This window comes from Acomys minous, assembly GCF_964271855.1.
Source record: "Acomys minous genome assembly, chromosome: 12".
In the NCBI taxonomy this organism is placed as follows: Eukaryota; Metazoa; Chordata; class Mammalia; order Rodentia; family Muridae; genus Acomys; species Acomys minous.
In genome coordinates, this window is record NC_140493.1 from 65,020,459 (window position 1) to 65,048,197 (window position 27,739).

General features: G+C 45.5%; 1 protein-coding gene across 1 annotated transcript; it reads left to right on the forward strand.

Moving 5' to 3' along the window:
• Window positions 1-4,025: 4,025 nt before the first annotated feature.
• On the forward strand, window positions 4,026-27,448 carry LOC311580086 (gamma-tubulin complex component 3-like). The gene is made up of 6 exons (XM_084751335.1): window positions 4,026-4,170; window positions 18,574-18,681; window positions 21,660-21,727; window positions 24,273-24,350; window positions 25,004-25,215; window positions 27,133-27,448. Exons 1-6 carry the CDS (start codon window positions 4,095-4,097, stop codon window positions 27,350-27,352), a joined length of 762 nt encoding a protein of 253 aa, XP_084607461.1. The 5' UTR covers window positions 4,026-4,094; the 3' UTR covers window positions 27,353-27,448.
• Window positions 27,449-27,739: the final 291 nt, after the last annotated feature.

The window sequence follows — 27,739 nt, forward strand, 5'->3', positions numbered from 1 at the left end:
CCCCTTAGGATGTAGAGCTGGTGTCTGCTGAGCCTGTCTCTCAGTTCCCTCATTTATCCGACATGGAAGCTGAGCTGAGCTCTGGAGTCAATCTCAGTCCAGCTGGAATTAAACATCGAAGTCATATGGGAGTCTTTCTGTAACTGCTGTAGGCAGCAGGACTGAATGGAGTTCTTAGGACTTGAGTGTGGAGCAGAGAAAAAAAACAATCAGGTCTATCCAAGAAAGTAATAGCTATAAAAGCAGCTCTTCTGGCTTACATCGCAGCAAATGGGCTTTCTATGGGAGGTGATAATAGTTCATGGTTTTGAAGAGCTTGGCTTCTAGACAGTAAGTGTTAAGACAAGTATTTGTTTTAAAAAATTCACATAATACCTTAAAAAAAGACAATAAATAACATAAGGAGAAATTGCCTCTCTGAGATGCTGTTCCTCACAGTGTGTCTGCTTGTGATAATTCGTCTTGTCTGTCCTGCACTGCACTTACTTCTGGGAGAAGACACTCGGAAAGGAGCAGGTATCTATCCATTTGAAGTGCCTTATCCAGCCTTCTTCCTTTTTTTGTATATTTGATCAGTTCCAAAGAAGGCACCCCCAGTGGAGTCTGACAGATTTTGGGGTCTGCCATGGGTCTTTGAACTGGTGAACCTTACATGGGAAAAAAATGTAAATGGTGTTGTTACTGTGGATGAAAGGAGAGTCATTTATAAATCCAAATGCCAGTAATGTGTAAAAGCTGCTCAAACAGCCAGTTTTACTCTGTGCCTGGTCCCTATAAATGAAGCAGCATCCTTCATCCCTCAGTACACGACTTGAGGAGTGAATTTATCAATATGTAAATTTAACTCGACACAGGGATCTTCAGAAATGAAGAGGCAAGAAGCGAGGCCACCTACATGCTTTTGTGCTTGCATCGACAAAGGGGACGGTTGTGGAGATGTACGACTGGATCCAGGGAGACTGACTTTATCGTAGTAAGGGCAGGATGAACTTAGCAAGGCCTGTGGCTCAGACTCCACCCTCTGCCCTGTGTCTTTAGGAATAAGGCTGATCCTTTCATTCAGGTACAGAAAGGTACTTCTGGAATGAGTGAGTGTCCTACAGTTTGCATCAGGGGAAGGGCAGGTGGGTTATGGGGCATACTACAGAGGGGTAGAAGCAAAAGGGAGGCAAGAGTGCCCTTCAGGCTTTGGTTTCTCAGATGGCATCTTGGGAATGCCTTGTCCCGAGTCCCATCATTATTATAGATGCCTATCCCAAAGCTTGTAACCTCTTTTGGCTAGAAAAAATATTGACAATATTAACAACATTCATGGAAGTAAAAGTTAGGAAATGAAAATTTCACAATAGCCTAGAAGTTGCTGGCACCCAAAGTGGAAGTGTGAATTCACAGCTGAGCCTTTCTCACTAATGTCCTTCATCCCCTCCACGGTTCAGTGGTGGTGAGGTCTTGCAGTGGTAAGGCCATGTTATAGAAGAGTATAAGCAAGGCCAAGGATAGGTGTGCAACACCCCCATCTGACTGAGAGCATCCCTGCCAAGGCCGGTTGATGGAAAATCCTGAGTGAGACTCTCTTAGGTCTTTCTTTCTTCTCTGATTGGTTGTCCTGGCCACACTAATGACCAGCTAAAGCCAAAGAGCTCATCTTCTCTTGTGCCTGTTATTTTCTGTGCCCCAGAATGGTATCACAGGGTCATATTTTAGTTGTAATTTTTTACTTTTAAGGAGCCCCCACACTGACTCCCATAGAGGTTATAATCATTTGAATCTTTCTGAGGCATATATAAGGCATTGTATTTCTCTATATTCTTGCCAACATCGAAGAAATTGTCTCTTTTTCCGTGTGCATTTCCTACACCATGCAAAATATTCATGGCTGCAGCTGTGTGGTGTTCTTCCGATGTTCAGCTCCATTGTTCTACATGTCTGTTTTGGGGCCACTACTGCACAGTTTCTTCTATCATTATGGCCCTGTGACATAATTTGAGGACAAATAATGTGATACTTCTAACACAGTTCTTTCTACTTAGAACTGTTCTGGCCACTTGGATCTTTTGTGTTTCCATTTGAATTTTAAGATCATTTTTCCTAATTTTCTGAAAAAAATGTAATTTGTTTTGACATCATTTATTGCATTATGGCTCTAAAAAATTCAAAAAAATCTAATTTTTCTAAAAGAAGTATGTTAAACTTTTAAATTAAGAAAGTAAATTTGGGTCAGGCATAGTGGTATATGCCTTTAATCCCAGCACTTGGGAGGTAGAGGTGAGTGGGTCTCTGAGTTCAAGGCCAGCCTGGTCTACAAAGTGAGCTCCAGGATTGCCAAGGTGATACAAAGAAACCCTGTCTTGAGAAAAAAACTAAAAAAACAAAACAACAAAAACAAAAAGGAAGTAAATTTGATATATATCAAACATTTAATTTTTAACAAAACTATTGTATTCAGTCACCATAAGTGTGTGGCAAAAAACAAATCAAAAACTTAAAACAAAAACCAGAATTAAACAAACAAAAAAAAATTAAGATAGAATTTCTCATAAGCATTAACTTACTTTAACAACTAAACTAAAATTGAATTGAAAATTTAAATTTTATCATATTATTAGAAATGTAAATAAAATTGAATAGTTTAGCTTAACAAAAGAATCTATCCTAGGGTGTTTTCTTGATAAGCTATAAGCATAATTTTTCTTATTTAATTCCTATATAACAAGTGAATTAGTTACATATCTTCTTAATTTGAAAGTCTTATTCATATTATCTTATTTGTGTGACATGCATGTGATAATCAGAGGGCACCTTTTGTTTTCCTCCTTTGACCTGATGGGTCCCAGGAATTGAACTCAGGTCATCAGGACTGGCAGCAAGTGTTCTTAACCTTTTGAATCACCTTACTGATTCCATCAATTGAATTTTTATATATGGAGGGGAATGAGAAAATTACTTCATCTCTAAGTTTATATCTAAAATGAGTTTTCAAATATTATTTTTTAATTTTTGAGATAATGTTTTGTGAAGCTCAGCACCACCTCCAACCTATTCTGTAGGTGAGAATGGCCTTAAATACTAACCCCCTGCCTCTTCCTTCCAAGTGCTGGAGTTACAGGTGTGGATCACCAGCTAAATGGTCACAAAGTTTGGAATTTGCAGAAAAAATACATTTTTATTTGAGTTTATTAAATAATCATTCTTTATCTGTTATTTCTTTTCACTGTTTCAATTTTTGTTCTTGGACTTTCAAACTGATAATAGTAGTATGTTTTTGCAAAGGTATCATTAGATCTGTTTTAAATAGAAGAATGAATTGAACATACTATAAAGATAGATAGACTTTGAAGAAGAGCTGAAGTACAAATCTTTTTTTTCCCTACTGCAGGCAGAAGAAAGGTTTAAACTCAAACGAGTACTAAAATGCTGTCACAATAATTCTGGTGGTGAACTGATGGGGACTCATCTTGTACACAGGGTGTTTAAACTTTGCTATCTGAACAGGATGTGTATGCTCCTTTTCCTATATTTATCCTCTGATATCTTACATTCTAGTGTCAAAGCTACTCACTTGTGCTCTGGGCACAGTGGGAGTGCTGAGAAGGGATGGAAGGCATTATTGCATAACAGGGTTACATCTTGAGGTAGGGACAAATGCCACCTTTATTCTTTAGTTTCTTCTTTTTCTGACTTGACATATTCCTAGCTCAATAAAGGTAAGAGCAAAACAAAATGGGATAAAAACCATATCCTGTTTTTGTTATATGGTTAAAATGAAAACATTAAAGAAAACTCTTTGTTTTCTCTTAAAACCTAACAGTATAAGTAGCATCCAGTTCTCTAGAAAACTCATGTCTCACCGTTGACAGTGGCAACATCAAGATACAGAGTCAAGTGACACGTTTGCAACTCTTCTGGCGCCGAGAAGCTGTGAAGACCGGCGCCGGGAGGGGGGGTGCGGGGGGGGCGCATGCGCGCCTCAAGCCAGAAGCAGTATAAAATGGGAGGCACACGCTTTTGCCGCTTCCACAAATATGGCGGCGCCGTACTCCAGGCGCGGTATCCTGGGGCAAGGGGAGGCTGTGGCACGCAGTCCGGGCGCGGTAATGGTGACCCCGGATCAGAAGTCACCCAAAGTTCTGCTGCAGAATCTGTGCTGCCGGATTCTGGGTCAGAGCGAAGGTACATGTGGCAGGGCTGCGAGCTGCAGACACTGAGCGCCATGACCCTAGCTGGCGGGGTAGTTGTTATCCCTGGCCCCCTTGGAAGGAAAGGGGTGCGTCGTGCACGCAGGATGTCCCTGCCCGGGGGCCCCGGCCTGAGCTGCTGTAGCAGGGCTTTGCTTTTGCGTCCTTGTCCAGACCGCACCGCGCATTGCAGCTCTACTTCTGCATGCTTCGCACTCTGCTGTCATTTCTGCCTCTGGTGATGAGTCCAGGGTTAAACGATGCTAGGTTTTTTTCCCTGGAGAGTTCAAATAGTGAATAGTTCTTTTAAGAAGCCAGACCTCAAAGCGTTTCTGTCCACTTTGCTGTGGTAGCGAAAGACCACAGAAGGGAGACCCTCACTCAAGCCTCGGGATGGCGTGCACCCAAAGAAACACAAACAACCGTCTTGCTGTAAACACATGAGGCAGTTTATTGGTGGAGCTCCGGGTCGACACGTATCTCACGCAGGAGACAGAGGGGTCGACCCAGAAGCGCAGGGGTTAGGGGTTTATATGGGCAAGCGTCAGGGGGAGTGGGAAGTTTTGGTGCGGCCACAAATGATTGTTTGTTTCAAACATTTGAACATCAGCAAATTGCATAGGCAGATCTGGTGTAAGCTCAGACTTAATCACATGGGTACAGTCCTTGGTTCCTGTCTTTCTTGGAACCCGAGGGTAGATGTTTATCTGAGCTAACGACACATCTGGTTAAACTCAAACCTGGAACATTGTATGGGGGCCTCAAGGGGGGGATTAAGCAGACACCATAAGATCGGATGAGGGGTCTTGGCTCATTACTCCCTCGACCATATCCGGTACCTGTTTCTCTCAGGAATTTGTCCTTGTGTATTCTCCATATCTTTTATGGCCAGCCAGTCCCTGAAACACTCAGTAGGCCTTTGTCTCCTATCTCCGCATTCTTTGTGACTTATCATCTGGGACCTTGGGCTAGCATACATGTCGACCTGCACTTATGAGTTAGAGAGCTCTGCTGTTCTGGTTGCTTTAATGCTAATTAAAAGTTTTCCCTTTCATTCCCTTCTTCTTTTACTTGATAATTCTAATCTTAGAATATCTGTTCTAATTTTTGAGTATTATTTTATTTTAGACTAAAAGATTTATACTCTGCCCTGTCGGGGTCTCTTATTGATCGGTACTGTTATCTTAGTACCATCAGTTGAACAGCACTAATTTTATCTCTAATAAGAGTAAGTAACCTATTTACCATACACGGGCCAAAAATTAAAATCAAGGAAATCACCAACACTGGCCCAACTAAAGCAGAAAATAGGATAGTCATCCAGGGGGACCAGGTGAACCAGGACTCAAACCAGCCTTGTTGAGCTTTTCTGTCCCTCTGTCTTTTATCTAGCCTGTTTTTGTTCCCCTTTTTATTGATCACCTCCCAAGTCTGTTGTATCAGGGCATGAGGGTTGTTGTCCTGTCTTAGGGTGCGTCTGTGATGCAGACGCAGCTTAAGAGGATTATTAGTCTTTTTTAGGATCCATTTATCTTGATTAGTCTCAAGAGGAGCCCTTTTCACATGAGAAGCATGGACCCAGGTGGGGATTCCCTCTACCTTAACGGCAGTTAACAGTACCAGGTAGGGTCCTTTTCACCATGGCTTGAGATTCTCAGCTCCGTGTCTCCATACCAAGACAGCGTCTCCAATCTCGAACTGATGAGGAACAGTAGGGTCTCTAGCAGTGTAGGCATCTTTCAGCTGTTCCCAAATCTCTCACCTGATTGTCTCGAGAGCCTTTAAATGGGCTAAAAGATGGGTGGAAGGTACAAAACTGTCATCAGGACAGGCCACACTCTCTAGGATTTTAAACAGAGGTGGTGGTGCACCAAACAGTATCTCAAAGGGTGTCAGTCCCAACGGTCCAGTCGTGTTCCATACCCAGAACAAGGCAAGGGAGAGAAGGGCTGTCCAATCACCCCGCCAGTCTCTAAGGTCTATTTTGTTAAGGTCTTCTTTATAGTTTTATTTGTCCTTTCTACCTGTCCTGAGCTCTGGGGTCTATAAGCACAATGTAATTTTCAATTTATCCCCAATTGTCTGGCCAGTCCCTGACTTACCTGGGCAACGAAGGCAGGCCCATTGTCCGACCCAATTACCTTAGGTATCCCGAACCGGGGAAGGATTTCTTCAAGTATCTTCTTGGCCACTACATTTGCCATTTCCTTTTTCGTGGGGAATGCCTTAATCCACCCCAAGAAAGTGTTTATGAAAACTAGAAGGTATTTATTACCATATCGGGCCGGTTTGACTTCAGTGAAATCAACCTCCCAATAAGTTCTAGGTCGATCCCTTCACAAGCGGTTTCCTGCACAGTGTCTGCTGGACCCGGCATTAGTAAGAGTGCAAGCCTTGCAGTTTTTTTTTACCAGACCCTCTGCTGTCTTTTGTAGTCTGGGGATGTGATAAGGAGACTTATTGACCAGTTCCGTCATCTTCTTCGGCCCTGGGTGGGTTAGGCGGTGTATACTAGCCAGGTATTCTAGCCCCTCTTCTTCTGTGAGGATCCTTTTCTCGGGAATCCCCTCAGCATGTTGGGGCATAACCTTAGCTATTAGAATCATCGGTCCTTGTGCCGCCTCTTTGGCCATCTGGTCAGCCATTTGGTTCCCCCTTTCTATGGGGCCAGTCTCTTTTTGATGTCCTTGGCAATGGATGATCGCCACCTAGCAGTGCAAATGGACAGCCTCTAACAACTAAGAATTTTTTAAAATGTCTTTGTCAGCTGAAGTCAGCAGCCCACGTTGTCTATAAATTGCTCCGTGGACATGAGCTGTTGCGAAAGCATACCGGCTATCAGTGTAGATATTGATAGCCTTTCCCTCCGCCAGTCTTAGTGCTTGGGTCAAAGCAATAAGTTCAGCTTTTTGGATCGACGTCCCTTCTGGTCGGCCCAGAAGGCCGACCCTAACCCTTACCCTAACCCTAACCTAAATGTATCCTTAACCTAATCCTAACACTAAACTTAACCGTAACCCTAAACCTAGCCCTAATCCTAATCCTAACACTAACCTAACCCTAAACCTAAACGTAACCTTAACCCTAATTCTAACCCTAACAGGAACCCTAACCCTAACCCCAACCGCAAACACAACCCTAACCCTAAACCAATCCCTAACCCTAACACTAACATTAACCTTAACACTAACCCTAACCTATCCCTAACCCTAAACCTATCCCTACCCCTAACCCTAACCTTAACCCTAACCCAAACCAAACCTTAACCCTAGCCTAACCAAACCCTAATCCTAAACCTACCCCTAAAACGTAAACCTGACCCTAATCCTAACCCTAACCCTAACCCTAACCCTAACCCTAACCCTAACCCTAAACCTAACCTAACCCTAAGCATAACCCTAACCCTAACCGTAAACCTAAAACTAATCCTAACCCTAACCCTATGCCTAAACCCAACCTAAGCCTAAACCTATCACTAACCCTAAACTAAACCCTAACCTTAACCAGAACACTAATCCTAACCCAACCCTAACACTAACCCTACCATAAGCCCAAACTCAAATCTAAACCTAACCCTAACCCTAACCCAAACCCTAACCCTAACTTTAAGCCTAACCTAACCTTAACCTTAACCCTAACCCTATCCCTAATGCTAAATCTAAACCGAACCCTAATAATAACCCTAACCTAACCCTAACACTAACCCTAACCTTACCCTAACCCTAACCCTAAACCTGACCCTAACCCTAACATTACCCCTAACCCTAACGCTAACCCCACCCTAACACCAACCCTAACCCCAAACTCACCCTAACCGTAAACCTAAACCTAACCCCAACCCCAACCCTAACCTTAAACCTAACCCTAACGCTAAACCTAACCCTAACCCTAACCCTAACCCTAACACTTACCATAACACTAACTCAAACACTAAACTAACCCTAACCCTAACCCTAACCTTAACCCTAGCCCAATCCTAACGCTAACCCTAACCCTAAGCCTAACCGTAACCTAATCTTAACCACGAATGTAACCCTAACATAACCCTAACACTAACCCTACAGCCGCCGCCACAACTCTTCTGGCGACGAGAAGCTGTGAAGACTGGCGCCAAAGGGGGGCGCATGCGCACCTCGCGCGGGAAGCAGTGCATAATGGGAGGCACGCGCTTTTGCCGCTTCCGCGAATATGGTGGCGCCGTACTCCAGGCGCGGTATCCTGGGGCAAGGGGAGGCTGTGGCGCGCAGACCAGGCACGGTAATGGCGACCCCAGATCAGAAGTTGCCCAAAGTTCTGCTGCAGAATCTGTGCTGCCGGATCCTGGGTCGGAGCGAACGTATGTGCGGCAGGGCTGTGAGCTGTGGATGCTGAGCGCCATGACCCTGGCCGCCGGGGTAGTTTTTATCCCTGGCCCCCGCGGAAGGAAAGGGGTGGGGCACGCACGCGGGATGTCCCTGCCCGGGGCCCCCGGCCTGAGCTGCTGTAGCAGGGCTTTGCTTTTGCTTCCTTGTCCAGACTGCAACGCACACTGCAGCTCTGCTTCTGCATGCTTCGCACTCTGCTGTCATTTCTGCCTCTGGTGATGAGTCCAGGGTTAAACGATGCTATGTTTTTTCCCTGGAGAGTTCAAGTAGCGAATAGTGCTTCTAAGAAGCCAGACCTCAAAGCGTTTCTGCCCACTTTGCTGTGGTAGTGAAAGACCCCAGAAGGGAGACCCTCTCTCAAGCCTCGGGATGGCGTGCACCCAAAGACACACAAACAACCGTCTTGCTGTAAACACATGAGGCAGTTTATTGGCGGAGCTCCAGGTCGACACGTATCTCACGCAGGAGACAGAGGGGTCGACCAAGAAGCCCACGTGTTAAGGGTTTATATGGGCAAGGGTTGGGGGGAGTGGGAAGTTTTGGTGCGGCCACAAATGATTGTTTGTTTCAAACATTTGAACATCAGCAAATTGCATAGGCAGATCTGGGGTAAGCTCAGACTTAATCACATGGGTGCAGTCCTTGGTTCCTGTCTTTCTTGAAAACTGAGGGTAGATGTTTATCTGAGCTAACAACACATCTGGTTAAACTCAAACCTGGAACATTGTGTGCGGGCCTCAAGGGGGGGATTAAGCAGACACCATAATATCGGATGAGGGGTCTTGTCTCATTACTCACTCGACAATGTCCTGTACCTGTTTCTCTCAGGAATTTGTCCTTGTGTATTCTAACTATCTTTTATGGCCAGCCAGACCCTGGAACACTCAGTAGGCTTTTGTCTCCCATCTCCGCATTCTTTGTGAGTTGTGATCTGGGACCTTGGGCTAGCATACCTGTCGACCTGCACTTATGAGTTAGAGAGCTCTGCTCTTCTGGTTGCTTTAATGCTAATAAAAAATTTTCCCTTTCCGTAGGGGGGGAAAGGTCAAGGATCTCGTCTCTTGAAGCTCATTTTGGAGATGAGTGGGGTCGCATCATGAGGGAACATTTTAGTTATTGACATGACTGGGTTAGTTGCTCCTTATGCCTCAGACCGTTAAGGGCTAAATAGCCACGTTTTCAAGACAGGCTTTAGAAAAATTGTGTTTTAAAAATTGACGGAGCCTTTTGATCTTTCATAATTTGTAACAACTTGTCAAAGCCGTAAATGAATTGCTGTGTGTCACTATTGAAGCATTAACTTAATGCAGTTATTGCTTTATACCTTGTGGTGTTTGATTGTGGAATTCATTCATGTAAAAGATCTCTGAATCCCCCTCGTCATAAGAGATGCTCCTACTGTCTAATGGAGGGGATGTGACTGCTGTGTTGATGAACAGCGAAAGAGGTAAAGCGCTAATCTATGTGGGAAGGTGGATAGAAGGAGCTTAGGAGGAAAGTAAGCCTCTAGGAATTGAAGCGGCTACTGTAGCGATCCAGGAAGAGCGAGTGAGGGTCATTTCAGCATCTGGGGAGAGTGAGTGGAGGACAGTGTACCTTTTTGATCAACTGTCCCAGTCATAGGTGAAATCAGATAGCTAAGGTTGTTGGTTATGACCATAAAATCACTTTTTCTTTATTGCATTGGGTCCAACATTTTTAACCTTCCAGAAAGAAGCTCATAGTTAAAAGTGAATTTTGAAGTTATTCATTATGGATTTTTAAATTTGAATTTTACATTAAAGTCCCTTTTGATTGATAAAAGTTTCACAGCCTACAGGTGATTTGAGCGCTGCTTTTTAGCAAAATTCTGTGTCCTCTGGCCCCCCTCCCCCCATTTATGATTGTCCCTTGGGACTCACTGGTCTTTCAGAGAGATGCCAGATGAAGTATTCCATAAAGCTCCTTGAAGATGCTGCTGCCTTTGCTGTGAATGGAGTTGGGGTTGCTGAGTCCACTGCATTCTCTGTTGTCGCAGTCTGTGTTGGTGTTGTGTTGCGGTCTGACAGGTGTGTGGCGGTAGTTTACTGTTTCATTTCCCTTGCCTGATGCTGTTGAGCATCTTGTCCTGACATCTTGTTTTGACACTCATAGCTCTTCCTAATGCTGCGTCTCATTTTGTTTCCTTTATAGCATTCGCTTGTGTTCTCGCTGGATTGCGTCTTCCACTTTTATAACTTTGAATGTTATTTTTCTAGGTATGAGTCTATTGTTTTGTGCTTTGAAAACTCCTCCTCCCCGCCCCAGTATTTTAACTCTTAACAGTTGTTTTTTATGCAGAGCAAAATTATTAGTATTTTTAAAGGCTTTCTAGAAATACTTATGTGTATAGGTATTTTACTCACATGTCTGTCTGTGCACTATGCATGTGCATTGACTGCAGAGGTCACAAGAGGATGCAGGATCCCTGGAACCTGAGTTGCTAATGGTTGTGAGCTGCCATGGGCTGGGAATTGGACTCTGGTCTTTTGGAAGAGCAACAGGGCTCTTAACTGCTGAGCCATCTCCCTCGCCTCAACATCTTGGTGAATTCTCTTCTTCATATTGGAAAGGGGGAAGGGCAGGGAGATGGCTCAGCCAGTGAAAGAGCTTGCCCTATAGTCTCCAGAACCTGTGTACAAAGCCTTGCTTGGTGGTGTGTGTCTGTAATAACAGCAGTACTAAGGCAGTATGGGAGGCAGAGACAGGAGAATCATCTGGAAGCTCAAGAACCAGCTAGTCTCCAGTCTGCTGCTCAGTGATTAAAGCAGCAAGACAGACAGCCTCCTGCACGAGGGTGCAGGCTGGGACTGGCTTGGGAAGTATTCCTGTGATTTCTTTTTTTTAATTTTATTTTTGTTTCTTTGTTTCAAGACAGGTTCTCTCTGTGTAGCCTTGGCTGTACTGGCCTTGCTTTGTGGACAAGGCTGGCCTCGAACTCAGAGCGATCCTCTTGCCTCTCCCTCCTTGAGTGCTGAGATTACAGGTGTGCACCAGGACATCCAGCTGGTCCTTTGAGTTCTAGCATGCCACCTTTCCCTCAGGACCCCCCACCCAATAAATAAGAGAAAATGTATTTTAAAATGATCATGATTTTGGTGTTGTGTGAAGAACTGTTATCAAATCCAAAGTCATAAAGATTTCTTTTTTTTCATCTTTTTCCCTGGGAGAGGTTATATTATATTATTTTGTGTGAAATGAGTCAGTTTTTTGTTATATGGTACAAGTTGAGATTAATTTTTGAGCTTAAAAAAGGAACAACCTTTCCCCAAACTATACTTGTTTTATTCTTGTCTTGAAGACAGAAATTACTGAAATGGATGCTTAAATAATGTTGATAGCATGGGCTGTTCCAGAACAGTTAGAGCCAGGGTTTGTGAAGAGAGGGCCTGCTGTTATATTTTTTAAAAGCACCTAGTGTTTTAGAATGGTTTAGATTTACAAGAAAATTGTACACACACAGATCTCTTGACCAACACCATCTCTTCTAGTGGTGAAGCAAGAAGCAGGAGCATGTTGCTCACCAAGGTGCAGTGTCACAGTCTGAAATGGTACGTTGTAATTGTTGATGCAGAAGCGCAACTGTCACTTCAAACGGAGGAAGAGACAATTTATTTTTGAGCTAAACATAAGTGACTGTGGTCTGTGCACACAGATTCAGGTAACCCCTAATGCCTTGTAACATGGTAACAGTTTTATAAAGTGTAGCAACAGAGTGAAACAAAGTCATGAGTCAAGGCGCTTTTCACATGTATCCGGGTGAAGGTCAGGTAGGTTGGGTACAGCAAAGGAGTGAGTTGCTGTTATTGACCTCAGGTCCTGTTTGATGACACTCTCATCTGAGGGTTGGTGGGGGCTGGGGTCTGTATTCCACAACACCTGATAGTCACCAAGGTGGATGGCAGGCCAGACGCCAAGGTGGCCAGTGAGTGGGCCCTACGAGGGGTGAGCTCTAGACCTGCTCCATTGCAGCTTCTGTAGCCACGGAAGTGATAATAGGCCTATCAGCCTTGTGGCATCTTCGCCCCACCCACCCCAAGACTGGGTTTCTCTATGTAGCCCTGGCTGTCCTGGACTCGCTTTGTAGACCAGGCCGGCCTCGAACTCACAGAGATCCGACTTCCTCTGCCTCCTTGAGTGCTGGGATTAAAGGTGTGCACCACCCACCTGACTGCCTTGTGGAATCTTTAACCTGGATGTGACTTTTCTGGGAATTCCAGTTCACAGTATTAACCAAGCTCCTGCTTTTTAGGCTCCCTTAGGTGTTACTTAATCCTCAGGATTCTAGTGAGAGGCCACTTGTTCCTCTTAGTTGGGTCTCCTTGGGCTCCTCTGAACTTGGATCTTTCTTGGTGTGTGGGGGGGCAGTTTTGAAGATTAAGGTTTATTTTAGTACCCTTGTCTGATGCTTTCCCCACCATTAGATAGGATTCTGTTTTGGAGATGAAGACCACAGAGCTGAAGTGCCATTGTCACCAAATGGTGGCAGGCATGGCAGGGATAGCCTGATCTGTGGCTGCTAATGTTGGCCGTAACTGCTTGGCTTGAGCTTCTCTGCTCTAGACGCTCAGTTTTCTCACTGACCAAGAATTTGACTTTTCTGCTGTGAGTGGGTGTTTCTACATGAATAGTATTGATATTAGACCTTCTTTCAAGTTTCTGTGAGATCAGGGCCCCTGTCACCTCACAGTTTTATTGTTTCCTAATGCATACTTTCAGTTTAGTTGCTCTGTTTTGTAGATTTTCTTGTATAGACTAAAATTACTGACTTCAAGTCTTTGTAGTATATCTGATTTTCATTTTCATTAAATTTATTTTCATTTTTGCATATGTATTATGTATTGATTGGCTCTGAATACTTGGTGTGCTGGCTGGCCAGTGTCAGCTTGATACATGTTGTAGTCATGAGAGGAGGGAGACTTGATTGAGAAAATGGCTCCTTAAGATGGGGCTGTAGGCAAGCCTGTAGGGCATTTTCTTAATTAGTGAATTAAATGGCGGGATTAGTGGTGGATGGGACCATCCCTGGGCTGGTGATCTTGGGTTCTACAAGAAAACAGCCTGAGCAAGCCATGAGGAGCAAGCCAATAAACAGCACTCCTCCATGGCCTCTGCCTTAGCTCCTGTCTCCAGATTTCTGCCCATCCTGACTTGCTTTGATGATGAGAGGTGACATAGAATGTAAGCCAAATAAACCCTTTCCTCCCCAAGTTGCTTTTGGTCACGGTGTTTCATCACAGAAGTAGTCACCTTAACTAAGGCTGTTGGTGATTTTTCAGATTTGATACTGATTTCTGGTTTAATTCTGTTAATGTTAGAGAAAATATGATGGCTAATTGCAGTTACGTATAAAAATCTGTGTGTGTGTATGTGTGTGTGTGTGTGTGTGTGAGCATGCGCACAGGCATGTTCATTCATGTGTAAGAATGAGCGCACATGCGTGTGTGGAGAGCAGAGGACAACCCCTAGCTCCAGTCCTTGCCCTCCTTCCATTTGGAACAGGCCCTCTTGTTTTCCTGTGTTGAGCAGGCTAGCGGGCCCAGAAGCCGCCTCTTCCCCTTCCCCGCCCCTCCCCTCTGTATGCATCTCTGTTTGTTCCATATGCCTTGATGATACTTAAGGCAGGTGCTGGGCTTCTTCATGGAAGAACTGCCGGAGACCTTGCTGCTGCTGGGAGCTTCGCCCGTCTTCGTCTTTTCTATCAGCTTCCTCGGTCCTGGAGAAGGGTTGTTAGGGACCTGGCTCCTGTTGGGAACTGGAACTGCCCCTGTCTTTCCTCTCAGCTTCCTGCGCCTCTGAGGCCAGCCTCTGACTTTGATCACTAGTCTTTGCTGACTTGCTGTATGTCTTATCCTTTGAGGTTTGCCTGGATGGGATCAGTGGTTGTCTGGGATACTAGGCGGGGACTGGCTTTTCCTCCACATATGCAGCTCCTTCCCTTCTGACCTATACCTTGAGAGAATGACACTCCTTTCCTTGCTGCACCTCTCTAGGCTTCTGCAGAGTGTATAATGTATTTAATGTTTTTTTTTTTTGTTTTGTTTTGTGAGACAGGTTTCTCTGTCCTGGACTCTCTTTGTAGACCAGGCTGGCCTTGAACTCACAGTGATCTGCCTGCCTCTGCCTCCCGAGTGCTGGGATTAAAGGCGTGTGCCATCATGCCCGGCTTACTGTTTTTTTTCTTGACATTTTTCCCTGTGGATAGTTAGGTTTAACTGTCATTTCGACACAATAGAGAATTACCTGGGAAGGGAGTGTCAATGAGGCATTCTCTAGGTTAGGGTGGCCCGTGGCCATGACTGTGGGGACTATGTAGGTTAGGGTGGGCCAGGGGCATGACTGTGTGGCTTTGTGTCTTTGGAACTGTTTGTGGGAAGAATATGGAAACAATGGAATTTGGGGCTAGAAAAGCCATCAGGTGCCGTGAGGAGAGTTTCGGGGCTTTCTCTTTGGATCTCGGAGAGTGAGAGAATATGAGGACAGTGGAAGCCTTGTCATGAGCACTGGGAGAAGGACTGAGTCACAAGGTGGCTCAGGGACAAGCCTGTAAGATTTGTTAAGGTCTCGCTTCATTTGCCAGTTCTGTGAGATTTTGAGTGAAGTTGAATTTAAAAACAATGAATTGTTTGTTAGATGTGTGCTCAAGCTTCAAGTTTATAACAAGGAAGAACAGACAGAAAAGCAGCTCTGGCTGATACAGAGCTCAGCACCTGGTGGTTGCACTGGACATCAGGAAAGTGTTTCCTCAAGGGCAGCACACAGGAGTTGATGTATCTATGGTCCGTGGGTGTAGGCTACACCTCCAGATGATGGCTCCCTTTTGCTGTTGGTTTTGAAAGTATGAAAGACACAAGAAGGAAGGAGTGAGGGAGAGCTGCTGGCAGGGTTGAGGTCCCCAGAGAGAAGCAAGCCCTCAGAGGCTAGTGCTGGGGATGCCAGAATCATGGGACATGTGCCAGGAAGAGCTACAGGCAGGAAGTGGAACTGGACTACGTTGGAAAGAGAAGCTGTGCGTGCCACAAGTTGAAGGGCTGAAGGAATGGGCTGCCTGAAGCCTGCGGAGCCCAGCCAGCTTCATTACGAGCCCCAGGTGTTAGACATGGAGCTACGGGGTTTGGTTTTGGCCATATTGGATTTGGAGTTTTGCTTTGATTATTCCTTGCTATGCCCTTGGTTATTCCATTTTGAAAATTGGACATTTGTTCTATGCCATTATATGTTAGAAATATATACATTGTTTTTGATTTTATAGAAAAAATTTGAACTTTCAAAATATTGAAAAATCTCAAGACTTTGTAGACTTAAAATTGGACTATATTTTACATTTACATTATGAGGGCTTCTTAGTCAGTGTTCTGTTGTAAAGAGACACCATGTCTGTGTCATTTCTTTCTTTTTATTTTTAAAGATCTTTATTTATTATGTATACCGTGCTCTGCCTAGATGTAAACCTGCAGGCTAGAAGAGAGCATCAAGTCACATTATAAATGGTTGTGAGCCACCATGTGGTTGCTGGGAATTGAACTCAGGACCTCTGGAAGAGCAGTCAGTGCTATTAACCTCTGAGCCATCTCTCCAGCCCCCAAGTCATTTCTTATAAAGAAAACATTTAACTCTGGCTTCAACCTCACAGCTTCACAGCATGGCCTCTCTGGGTCTCCATGCAAACACACCTGGCATGCCTGGCCTCTGCATCTTTCCTCAGTTGTGGAGGGAGATTCCATAACTCCTTTCTTCTACCCTTTATACTAAACTACATGGCTGAAGCTGCCAGGGCTGGAACTGTCTTTCTTGTTCAAATACATTTTCACCAGCTTTCTGGGATTTCTGTTTTGTTTTGTTTTTTCTTCACTGCTTCAGCCTTTCCTTAGTTCTTTAACTGGGTGGGTCTTGCCCCGAAGTCACCGCTCCCACTTCTTCCCTTTAGCATCGGGCTTTCCTTTAAGCTTTTTATCTCACTGAGCACTGGCCTTAGCTCCATTACACTTCCTGGTGTCTCTTTTCTCCTCAAACTGTACAATTGGTATTTTCCCTTGTTCAGTTTGCTCCTTTTCATTACAGATCTGCATAAGATTGACTGGCCATTAATGACCATGCAACAATCAATACTAGGCTGTTTTGAAATCTCTGCCAATGCCATTAATCTGAAACTGTTCAATTTACCCTCGGGCAGGTTTTTTTCAGACAAGGGCAAAACAAGGCACTATTTATTTATTTATTTATTTATTTATTTATTTATTTATTTGTGACAAACTATTATAAGGATGGTCTGTAGGCCACCTTCTAATATTCTTTTTGGAAACCTCTTGAACCAGGCAGTTATAATCTGGTTTGTTTTAAGCACCACTGTCTTCCCTGTTCCAATTAGGATGGCCTGGTAAGCGCCACTTAAATCATATAACTGCTTTCCAGTCCGAAGTCACAAAGTGCACATTCCACCAACCATCAGCATGGCCTGGCCTGTCACAGCAATACCCTGCTCCTAGTACCAACTTCTGTCTTAGTCCCTGTTCTGTTGCTGTGAAGAGACACTGTGACCATGGCAACCCTTAAAAAGGAAAACATTTAATTGGGGCTTGCTTACAGTTTTAGGGGTTTAGTTTGTTATCCTGTTGGGACTCATGGTGATGGGCAGGTACACATGGTGTGGGAGAAGGGTCTGAGAACTCTACGTCTGGATCCTCAGGCAGCAGGAAGTGTGAGAGCCTCCTCCTGCTTGGGCTTCTGAAACCTCAAGGCCCACCCCCAGGGACACACTTCTCCAACAAGGCCACCCCTCCTAATCCCTCACAGTTAGCAACACTTCCTAATGGCCAAGCATTCAAGTATATGACCCCAAGGGACCATTTCTATTCAAACCACTTCAGAGAGTAACAAGAGACTTTGGGGATAAAGAGTAGAAGGGTATCACTTAAAGTGATATGTCTGTGTGCCAAGTTGGCAAGAGGTGGATTAATCTAGAATCACCTGAAAAGGCTGTTCTACTGAGCGATTGTCTAGGTTGGCCTGCTGAAATGTCCATAGGAATTTTCTTGATTTGTGGCAAGTCCTGCCTACTGTGGGTGTCACCATTCCCTAGACAGGAGCCTGGGCTGTATGAGCGTAGAGAAAGGGGACTGAGCACCTGCATACAGTTTTAGTTTTGCTTTGTTGTGTGTCCCCCACCCCCAGACAGGGTTTCTCTGTGTAGCCTTGCCTGTCCTCGGCTTGCTTTGTAGGCCAGACTGGCCTCGAACTCACAGCGATCCACCTGTCTCTGCCTCTCTGAGTGCTGGGATTACAGACATGCACCACTGTGGCTGGCTTGCTTACAATTTTAAATTCATTACTTTATTCACTGGATGTAGTGTGCGCAGTTGGTTCATGTCATGCCCATTGATTTCCTTGCAGTGATGGACTGTAACTTAACATTGTGAATCAGATAAACCTACTCTCCCTTGAGTTGCTTTGGGTTGAGAATTTATCAGAGCAACAGAAAAGAAAGACAGCTCTGCCTCCTGACCCATGTCTGGCCTTGCAGACATCAGGCGGGCATCCTCATCCTTGAGTTAGTGCTGCACACCTGTCTGTTCTCCGGCATCCCTCCAGCTTCACTTCCGCCTCAGCACATTTATCTTAGCTAAGCTGCATCCTTCTCGTTTTTATGTATCTTTAAAGGAAGCAGAGACACACCTACATTGTAACTCATGTGCACAGATTCAGCCTCTGTCTTCCTGGGAGCTGGAAGCTGCACAGAGGCCTTTGACCAGCGTATTTCCAAGCCCCTCGCCCATTCTGTGACTTCAGTCACTCCCTTTGAAATGGCTACCAGTCCAGTTTAGTTTTCCTTTAGGACTTTTCTGTGTCTCTGCTGTCTTTTCCCAAATTTTATAGAACTCTTCATTCAAGTCACTGATTTCATATGGCTTTTCTGCCCTCTTAGTTAAGACTGGGGACAGTGGTTTGCTGTCTTGAGTTGTGTGCCCTGGTGATGAAAACTGTCCAGTTATAACTCGTAACCTCTGCTCACCTTCCAGCTGATGTTGCCCAGCAGTTCCAATTTGCCATGAGAGTCATTGGCAGCAACTTCGCCCCCACCGTTGAAAGAGATGAATTTCTAGTAGCTGAAAAACTCAAGAAAGAACGTATGTATTTTTCTTAACTATTATGTGTTAGATTGTGAAACTTGTGAAACCTAAAGACTCTATGTGACATGTATATGTGCATATACATATTATATATCTACATGTATTTGTGCATGTATACATGTGCACATGTGTGTATGGTCATCTATATGTGAGTATATATGTGTGTGTATATGTGCCTGTCTGTGTTTATTTATATATCCATACATGTGTGCATGTGTATGTCTGGATATGCGTGTTTGCATGTATGCATGTGTATATCCTTATATGCATGTTTGCATCTATGCCCATATATACACGTGTATGTGAATCTATGCTGGCCTCAAGCTTGTTTTAATTATAGGTACTATTAAAAATAGGGACAGTTCATTTTTTTTTCTTGGCATTAACATTATTAAAACATAGGGGAAGTTTGTTTTAAATGCGTCATAACACTGCAATCTACTTTTACTATACAAAAGATAAGGGGACTGACTTCACCCCTTGTTTTCTGGTTTCCAATGTGTAGCGTTAACAGTTAAGCCCTCTCTGTGAGGCATCGCCACTTCCTTCATTGTCAGCATCAGTCTTGCTGTGATTCAGGGCTGTGCGAGCATTTCTCTTCTGAGATGGCACTTCAGGCTCTTTTGAGTGGTGGCCCCTGGAGAAGAAGGTTCTCTATTCTTGACATGTGGTTTGGTAATAGCAGTTGGGTTTGGTGAGGTCGGCTCTGCCACCCCCTCTCAGCCTCTGGAGTGGCATCTAGGCTCGCTGAGTGGCAGGCAGTCATCAGCCTTCTGTAGGAGAGCTGACTGGTCCTGATTTGGAGAGCACATTTCAAGGGCGTGCGAGCATGCTACAGTCAGGGCCTTTCAGAGGGCCTTAAAAACCTACCGTGGATCTTAGTAGCTGCTTCCTACTGGGGCCTCCTCTTAAACTGTCCAAATGAAGTGGCCTTTGATTTTGTTTGTAACTGTTTGCCAGGCTGGTAATGGCACTCCTAGGAAGTCAGTGTGCAAAACACAGGGTCCTACTGTGCTGTGTTAGGAGCTGTACGGCACAGTGATCTATGTGGGTGTTGTCTGGCAGAGCGGTAACACAGTCCAGGAGTGCTGGCTGTGGACAGCCGAGGCTGTGGCCCCAGCACGGTTAGATCTAGTGCCTTTCCTGTTGAGGACTTGAGCAGTGTGGTTCTAAGGAAACTAGAAAGGCAGCCTTGGCTCAGCTCAGCGTGAGCTTACAGTGGCCCTCTTTGTCAGCTGCTTTACTTTCTTGGTTTTAAGTTACCCGTGGTCAACTATGGTTGAAAAACAGTGGCGAGAAAGTACACCCCAGAAACAAACGATGTATAGATTGTAAATGACTTACCGCCTTAGGGAATGTGTTGACGTCTCGTAGCACCCCACTCCTTCCTGCGCGGTCTAGGAGTCATCCTAGTTCAGCATGCCCGTGCGCTGCTGCTGCCCACCTTGTCACACTGGTCACGGCGCCGCCTTCTCAGCCCCCAGAGGAAGGGCTGTGTTATCATTATTCTGTGCTTCTCACAGCCCAGACCAGCTTCAGACCTGGCTATCCCACCCCGAAAAGCTAGGGTGATAGGCGTGAGCCACCATGGTGGGCCACCTTATTTTCCTTAGTGGCCCCAAAGCACAAGGACACTGAGCCCTGTAAATCAGATATGTTAAAGAACATCAAAGTGCTTCCTGCGTGAAAGATACGGGCTTTAATACTGGTGGAGGTTTCAGACACCCACAAGGCTCCTGGTCTCAATAGTTACATAAGCAGAGGCATAACTGGGGTTTCCAGCCTGTTACCAAATATTGAAACTCAAGCTCCCCTATAAATGTGAACTCTGAGCTCCAAACTGCTTACATTTTAAGTTCCACCAAGACCCCTACTGCTGGGTCCTAGAAGTGTAATTTCCTTTGTGAATTTGATTTCCTAGCCTCCTGGTGAGCTCCTTGCCAGTGCCTTAGTTATGTCATTAGTATAGATGTTCAAGGAAGTCACATAGTAATAGTAATAACTGAACAATAAAAACATTGAAAATAAGATTAATAAGCTGGGCGTGGTGGCGCACACCTTTAATTCCAGCACTCGGGAAGCAGAGGCAGGCAGATCGCTGTGAGTTTGAGGCCAGCCTGGTCTACAAAGTGAGTCTAAGACAGCCAAGGCTAACACAGAGAAACCCTGTCTTGAAAAAGGAGGGGAAAAAAGGGCTGGAGAGATGGCTCAGAGGTTAAGAGTACTGGCTGCTCTTCCAAAGGTCCTGAGTTCAATTCCCAGCAACCACACAGTGGCTCACAACCATCTACAATGAGATCTGGTGCCCTCTTCTGGAGTGCAATTGTATATGCAGGTAAAACACTGTATACATAATAAATAAATAATTTAAAAGAAAAGAAAATAAGATTCATAATAAATGCATTGATGTTTCTTTTGAAACAGTCATTATTTCATAATGAAGCAATATGGAATACTGGTGTACAGCTTAGCAGAAATGTTAGAGTGTGACCATTTTTGAGACAAGGTATCACCCCTATGTAACTTTGGCTGGTCATTGAGGCTGGCCTTGGACTTAAGACCTGCCTGCCTCTGCCTTCTGAGAGCTAGGGTTAAAAGCATGCACCACCTGGCTAGGGTGTGGCTTAAGTCAGATGAACTGCATGTCTGGTGGTCCTGTGAATTCATGCTTTCCTGGACAATGCCCCATCCCTCTCTGCTGGTAGCTCTTCTCAGTTAGTAGTTGAGAACAGTTTGCCTCACTCTGGATCAGTATTTGTAGACAACCCAGCCTGAGAGTCTCCATGTTTTACCCATGTCAGACAGGCAAGGTGAGCTGACCAAATGATTGCTAAGTCTCCTTGACCTGTTCTTTGGGTTCTGAGTTCAGTATTCTTTTCAGCGGTCTCAGTCTATTAGCACAGATGCAATGCTTTCGTAACACTGAATCAGGGTGTGTGTGACTAATAGGCTTAATCCCCTTTTAAAATTTTCAGTCATCCGACAAAGGAGAGGAGTAGATGCCGCATTATTTTCAGAGCTCCACAGAAAACTTCATTCGCAGGTATGTTCTGGAAGTCCATGAATGAGAGTGGCTTGGGAGTGTGTGGTGGCCTTGCATGCTGTCCTTTATGCAATCAGTAATGGCTTTCCGCTGCAGCTGAAAGGTTCAGGGTTAGAAGTATTAGTTGGACTTCCTGTTGGACGGCTGGCGATTGTCTGTTGCATAGGAAATGGACTCTCCAGCTTGCATTGAAGTTGCCTTGATGACATTGCCAAGAGTGGGTGCACTGGTGGATGTCAGACCTGGCCCCACAGCAGAAGTTCCGTGCCTAATGCAGTTTTATATGAGCAACACATTTTGTTGCTAGAGTGAAAAACAGAAGGGAAAACAATTCTGACCCTTTTGTGATTGGGTACTGATACTTGAATAGTTTCCTAATCTAATATTTTGATAAAGATTTGTCAGTTTCACAAACATACTTGCACCACAGTTGAGATTTTGTGATTTCTGGTTGCAAGGAATTGAGTTTACTTAGCTTTCTTCCTCCGGTAGAGAGGACTAAGGACCCAGAGGAGCCTAGGAGGAAGAGTTGAGAGCCTCGTGTGCAGTCCATCTCTTCCAAGGTGGTTCCCAGCAGCGGCAGCGCTTTTTCTTGTTTTCAGTCTTTCTCCATCTGTGACTGACTTCTACACTGCAGAGGTGACAGGGGAGTTTATGTGCTGTAGTTAGGGAGCTGCTTGCCCTCGCTAGGATCATGGAGATAGTTTGATGCAGCAAAACCTGTTGTGTGATGCTGTGGCCACCGGATGGAGATGCACTTGTGAGACTGAAATTTAAGAAGGTTGTTTTCTAAAAGTTTGTTTGAAACTCTTTATTCCTATGCTTGCTTGTCTACATCCATCCATCTAATCTATCTATCTATCTATCTGTCTATCTATCTGTCTATCTATCCACCTCTGTATCTATCTATCCATCCATCATTTATCAACTACCTGTATCTATCAACTATATCTATCTATCTATCATCTGTCATCTATCTATCTATCTGTCTGTCACTACCTATTCCCTATGTTAAAAGAGGCCGCTCTTAAGCCCAGTGTGGCAACACACTCCTGTGTCTCAGAACTGGGGAGGCTGATGTGGGAAGGTCAGCTCAGCTGCGCATGTTCTGTAGTTAAAAATATATATGGCTTGCTTTCCAACATGTCATTATCAGATTTTATATGCACCAGTTCACTTGGGGGACTCTCCCCCCCCCCCAATTTCTTCCCATTCACACCCTTTCTGAAGTGAAAGCTGGGATTCTGGCCTTCACTTTAATTACAGAGGCAGGGGTCTTAACGGTATTTTTCCACTGGCACATTCTTTAGGGACATGCCCCCTCAGAGACATGCAGCCTGGTGTCTTCTGTGGTTTAGGGAGCCTTCCTTTTGTTTCTTGCTGGTGCCTCTGGGTATCCATGTCTTTAGGCAGCCTGCTTTTCCTGCTTTGTTGTCCACTGTCATGTTGACTCCTCTCAGCAGTCTTATGTCTGCCTGCCAGTGACACCTAGCAGCCAGGTTTGAATCCTGGGGTTTCCTACATGCTCTTGTTTCCTTTGTGGGTGAAGAGTGGGTCTCTGGCATCGTGGTGATGACAGGAAGTGGTGCACTTAGAGTGCTTGGTGCTGTGGTTATTTGCGAATGGCAGCTGCTGTTATTGACTGAGAAATGAAATCCAGACACAGAGACAGAGACAGAGTCAGAGAAAGTGTGTCATGTGGTGCAGACAGGGCCTGGCAGTCACTGGCCCTGTGAGGCCTGCCTCTGTTCCAGGCTGCTGCAGTCTTCTCCCAGCTGCTCCCCTGTGCAGCGCAGTACAGTGCAGTGTCTGGGGACTGCAGCAAAGGCCCCCAGGCCTTGTCCACACCTGCAGACATTTTCATTGTATTTGCAGTTCTAGCCCATGGATCTGTTTTTGGTTCCTGCTCGTCATGGCCACATTTCTAGAGATTCCCCGGGGACCCTCTCCAGTTGTGTCATTTGCCTGCATGTCTGTTTCCATTAGAAACGTCAGGGTGCTCACAGGGGTGGAATACTTTCCATCCTTAGCTTATCTTTTCTACAGACCTCTTTTGTGCTGCAAATGGGACACTAATCTAGAAAACCAGTTCACTTCCCCAACCAAAGTCACATTATAGAGTCCAGACTGACCTGAAACTCATTGTGTCCATGAGGCTGGCCTCAAACTCACAGCTATCTGCTTGTCTCTGCCTGCTGAGTGCTGGGATTAAAGGTGTGTGCCACCATACCCAGCTTTATCCACATGTTTTTGGTAATAGTTTTTTCTTTTTTAAAAAAAAACATCACTGTTGTTGGTTAAGTTTTACTAATTCAAAGCAGGGTAAATTTGGGATTTGTTTCCAGGGAGTTAAGGACCTGGGTGTTGGTCACAGAGTCACTTCCAGTCTTCGTGAGTATAGTGCCATTTATGACTGATGAAATGAGCTCAGAGTGAATGTCACCAGGTGAATTTTAAAGTGTATGCCTATTTGGGAAATAAGTATAGGAGGGAAAACAAAGTTGAGACAATAGCTCTTGTAATATTTTATTTTTACTCTAAATAGGGAGTTTTGAAAAATACATGGTCAATCCTCTACCTCTTCCTAAACCTTAGTGAGGATCCTCGCAAGCAAGCCAGCAAGGTGGGTGAGCGGGCCCTAGCTGTGTCTTGTAGGCTGGTCACACCATGTTTTCATAGGAAAGAAAATAATAGAAAAGCTAAAGGCCTACAGGCCAGGTGGTCAAGTCATTTTTTCTTTTTGAACGGAAGTTTCCAGAAGATGTGTTTCAAAACTATGTTATTCTGATGTAGCAGCTGCTAAAGAGTGGACCCTCAAATTAGGACCAACAGCCTGGAAGGGTTGGTGTTGTTGTGAGCACTTGTCACTGTCACAGCAGCAGGCTTCCTGCTGTAAGCCTTCCCGTGCGCATTTCCTGGAGCCTCTGGCTCTTCCCTGCTGCAGCACCTAGTATGAGAGACCCTCCGCAGACTTTTGGCTGGCAAGGAACTGAGGAGTGTGGGTGGAGGGCCTGTTCCTCCTTGTGTAACCGCAGGAGTTCAGAGGGCTGGCCCTGTCAGCTCAGCAGTACCTTTGCTGACTTGCTGAAACAGTCGCAGAACTAGCACAGGAACAGGGGCACAGCGTCCCTAGCACAGGGACAGGGGCACAGAGTCCCTAGCACGGGGACAGGGGCACAGTGTCCCTAGCATGGGGACAGGGCACAGCGTCCCTGCAGGCTGGGCACAGTGCCCTATAGTTTCTTGCCTGTGTATTTACAGTGCGTTTCATTTCAGGTAACTAGCTACGCTTCATTATTTGCACAACCATTACCAAGAGATGCTCACTCAATGCCTTACTACCATGCCAGGCCTGAGAGCCTCCCACTGAGCCACCAGGACCACAGCACGCAGGCGAAGAGTGCTGGCAGCTTGGGCAGCAGCGGAATCAGCAGCATCGGCATGTGTAGCCTCAGTGGCCGCACACCTGTGCAGCCTTTCCTCCCTGGGTAATTTGAGTGCTCTCTCTCTCTCTCTCTTTCTCTCTCTCATACACACACACACACACACACACACACACACACACACATGCACACACACACACACGCGCGCGCGCACACACACACACACATGCACACCCACACGCGCGCACACACACACACACCCGCATACACACACACACACCCGCACACACACACACATACACACCCACACATGCTCACACACACACGCACGCACGCACGTACACACACACACACACACACACACACACACACACACACACAGGCCTGTGCACATGCAACATGATAGAACCAGAAGCATCTAGGTGCTGTGTGTTTCCTGCCCAGGCTTCCCGGGTGTTGGGCTGTAGGTCTGTAAACCCTAAGCCTTTAGCTAGGCTGTTTCTGTTGGACTCAAAACTTGAAGAAGTAGCAGGGTGCATTGTCTTAGGTTGTGATTTTCAGACTTATGGTTAGTGCTCGGAGCAAAGAGGATGGAAGCCAAGGATATGCGCCTAAGACAGGCAGTGTTAGCGTCCTGCCATTGTCATTGCTGGTTGTCATGGTGGAACAGGGTTGAGGTCAGAGAATCAGCGTCAAAAGCATGCTGTTTCCCGTGCAAGCACGGTGGGATCTCAAGTCTCTTTGACTTATATTGTACAGCAGGTACTGAGCATGGGCTGCGTGCACCACACATTGCCCTGTGATGAGCTGTACCATTTACCAACAGCTGACCCAAAGCCCGCATTTGGCTGAAAGGGTCTCAATTGTGACCTTAGAACTTAGAGTGCTTAGTGCTGTCATGAAAAAAATTACATAGATAATTTTGACCTGAATTAGGCTTTTATTTTACGTTTACAGTTCTTTTCAAATGCACAGTATTACTGAATGCTTTTAGTAAGTCTGTGTCCACCAACAGTAGTTCAAGGGAGGACTAGTAGTGCTCCCCATACTGAGGGTACTGCAAGGTAGGTAGAGTGATGCTCTCCATACCAAGGGTACTGTAGGGTAGGAGTGGTGGTGCTCCCCATACCAAGGGTACTGTAGGATAGGAGTGGTGGTGCTCCCCATACCAAGGGTACTGTAGGATAGGAGTGTTGATGCTACCCATACCGAGGATACTGCAGGATAGGAGTGATGGTGCTCCCCATACCGAGGGTACTGCAGGGTAGGAGTGGTGGTGCTCCCCATACCGAGGGTACTGCAGGGTAGGAGTGATGGTGCTCCCCATACCGAGGGTACTGCAGGAGGAGAATGGCTTCCCCAGAGCACTGTATAGACTCTAGGGCAGCAGGTGCAGTTTTGAGCCCGAGGCTGTTTTAGTGTTCTAGGAAGCAGTAGTTTTATTACAGTTGTCACTAGAAATAAGCATCAGGATCTTAGGTTTCCACAGAGTGCCTGTGATGTTTTCCAGGAGACTTTTGCCTTGCATTTCATGTATTTGCACATTCTCCAAATGAATTAAAGCTGCAGGGTCTGTTTGCATAGGTTGCACACAAGGTGGGGTGGGGCTGGTGACCAGTGGATGGGACAGGGCCCAGGTATTGAAACCTATCAACTCAGGAAGTGTTAAATGAATGAAGGTCATGATCTTGAAGTTAAAACTAATTTACAGTTTCTAACTGATTATGTGTAGGCATGATGTCTGCTGTGTGTTGGTAGAAAACTCAAATAGGGAAGAGTAGTGGGGGCAGACATGTGAACTATCCAGTTGGGAGCGGGTCTGAACACTGGGTCGGTACCAGGACAGTGCCAGGGACCTGGAGCTGATTGTTATGGACATGTGTGGTATAGGAGAGCCCTGGTATCAGCTTTATAAATTAATGTAGCTAGTTAATAAAGTAAAGAAAATTCCTAGGAACATTTCTGTCTCTTGTGGAGTCAGGTTGTTTGAAGTCATAAATGCTTTTATCTTTATTTCTCTAGACAGCCTCATCAAGCTCCAGGAGTTGGGGATGGCCTTCGACCGCAGTTGGGGCCTCGTCTTGCATGGACTCTGACTGCAAATCAGCCTTCTTCACAAACCGCTACCTCCACGGGTCTCCCCAGTGCTCTTTCTCGAAACATGACAAGGTCAAGGAGAGAAGGGGATTCGAGTGGTAAGATGTGTCTTGGCATCGAGAAGCCATTTCACTCTCAACACTAGCCAGGACCTGATACTAGTTTTTATAGAATGAGGTGCCAGACCCTGCCGTGGCCAGAAGCCTCATGAGCTCGCTCCACGCTGCCCACTGATAGTTCTGCTGCCGCCCACTCTCAGCGGTTGTCTGACTGGCCGGTTCCCTCGATGTTGGACTCTGTACCTCCTTGTACCAGACCCTGTCCTCCCACCTCATTCTCTTCCTCCTGGGTAGCCACTCAGTCCTTCAGGAAAGTGACTTCTGGGGTTAAGTCCCCGCTCTGTGGAGGATGGTGTCTGTCTTGATCAGGGTGCTGGAGCTAGGCGTGGCACAAGTGTGAAGGAAACTCACTGGCCGTTTCCATGGTGGTTTGAAGGTTTTAAAGTCCCATTAGGCAGTCAAGGGGTTTGTGA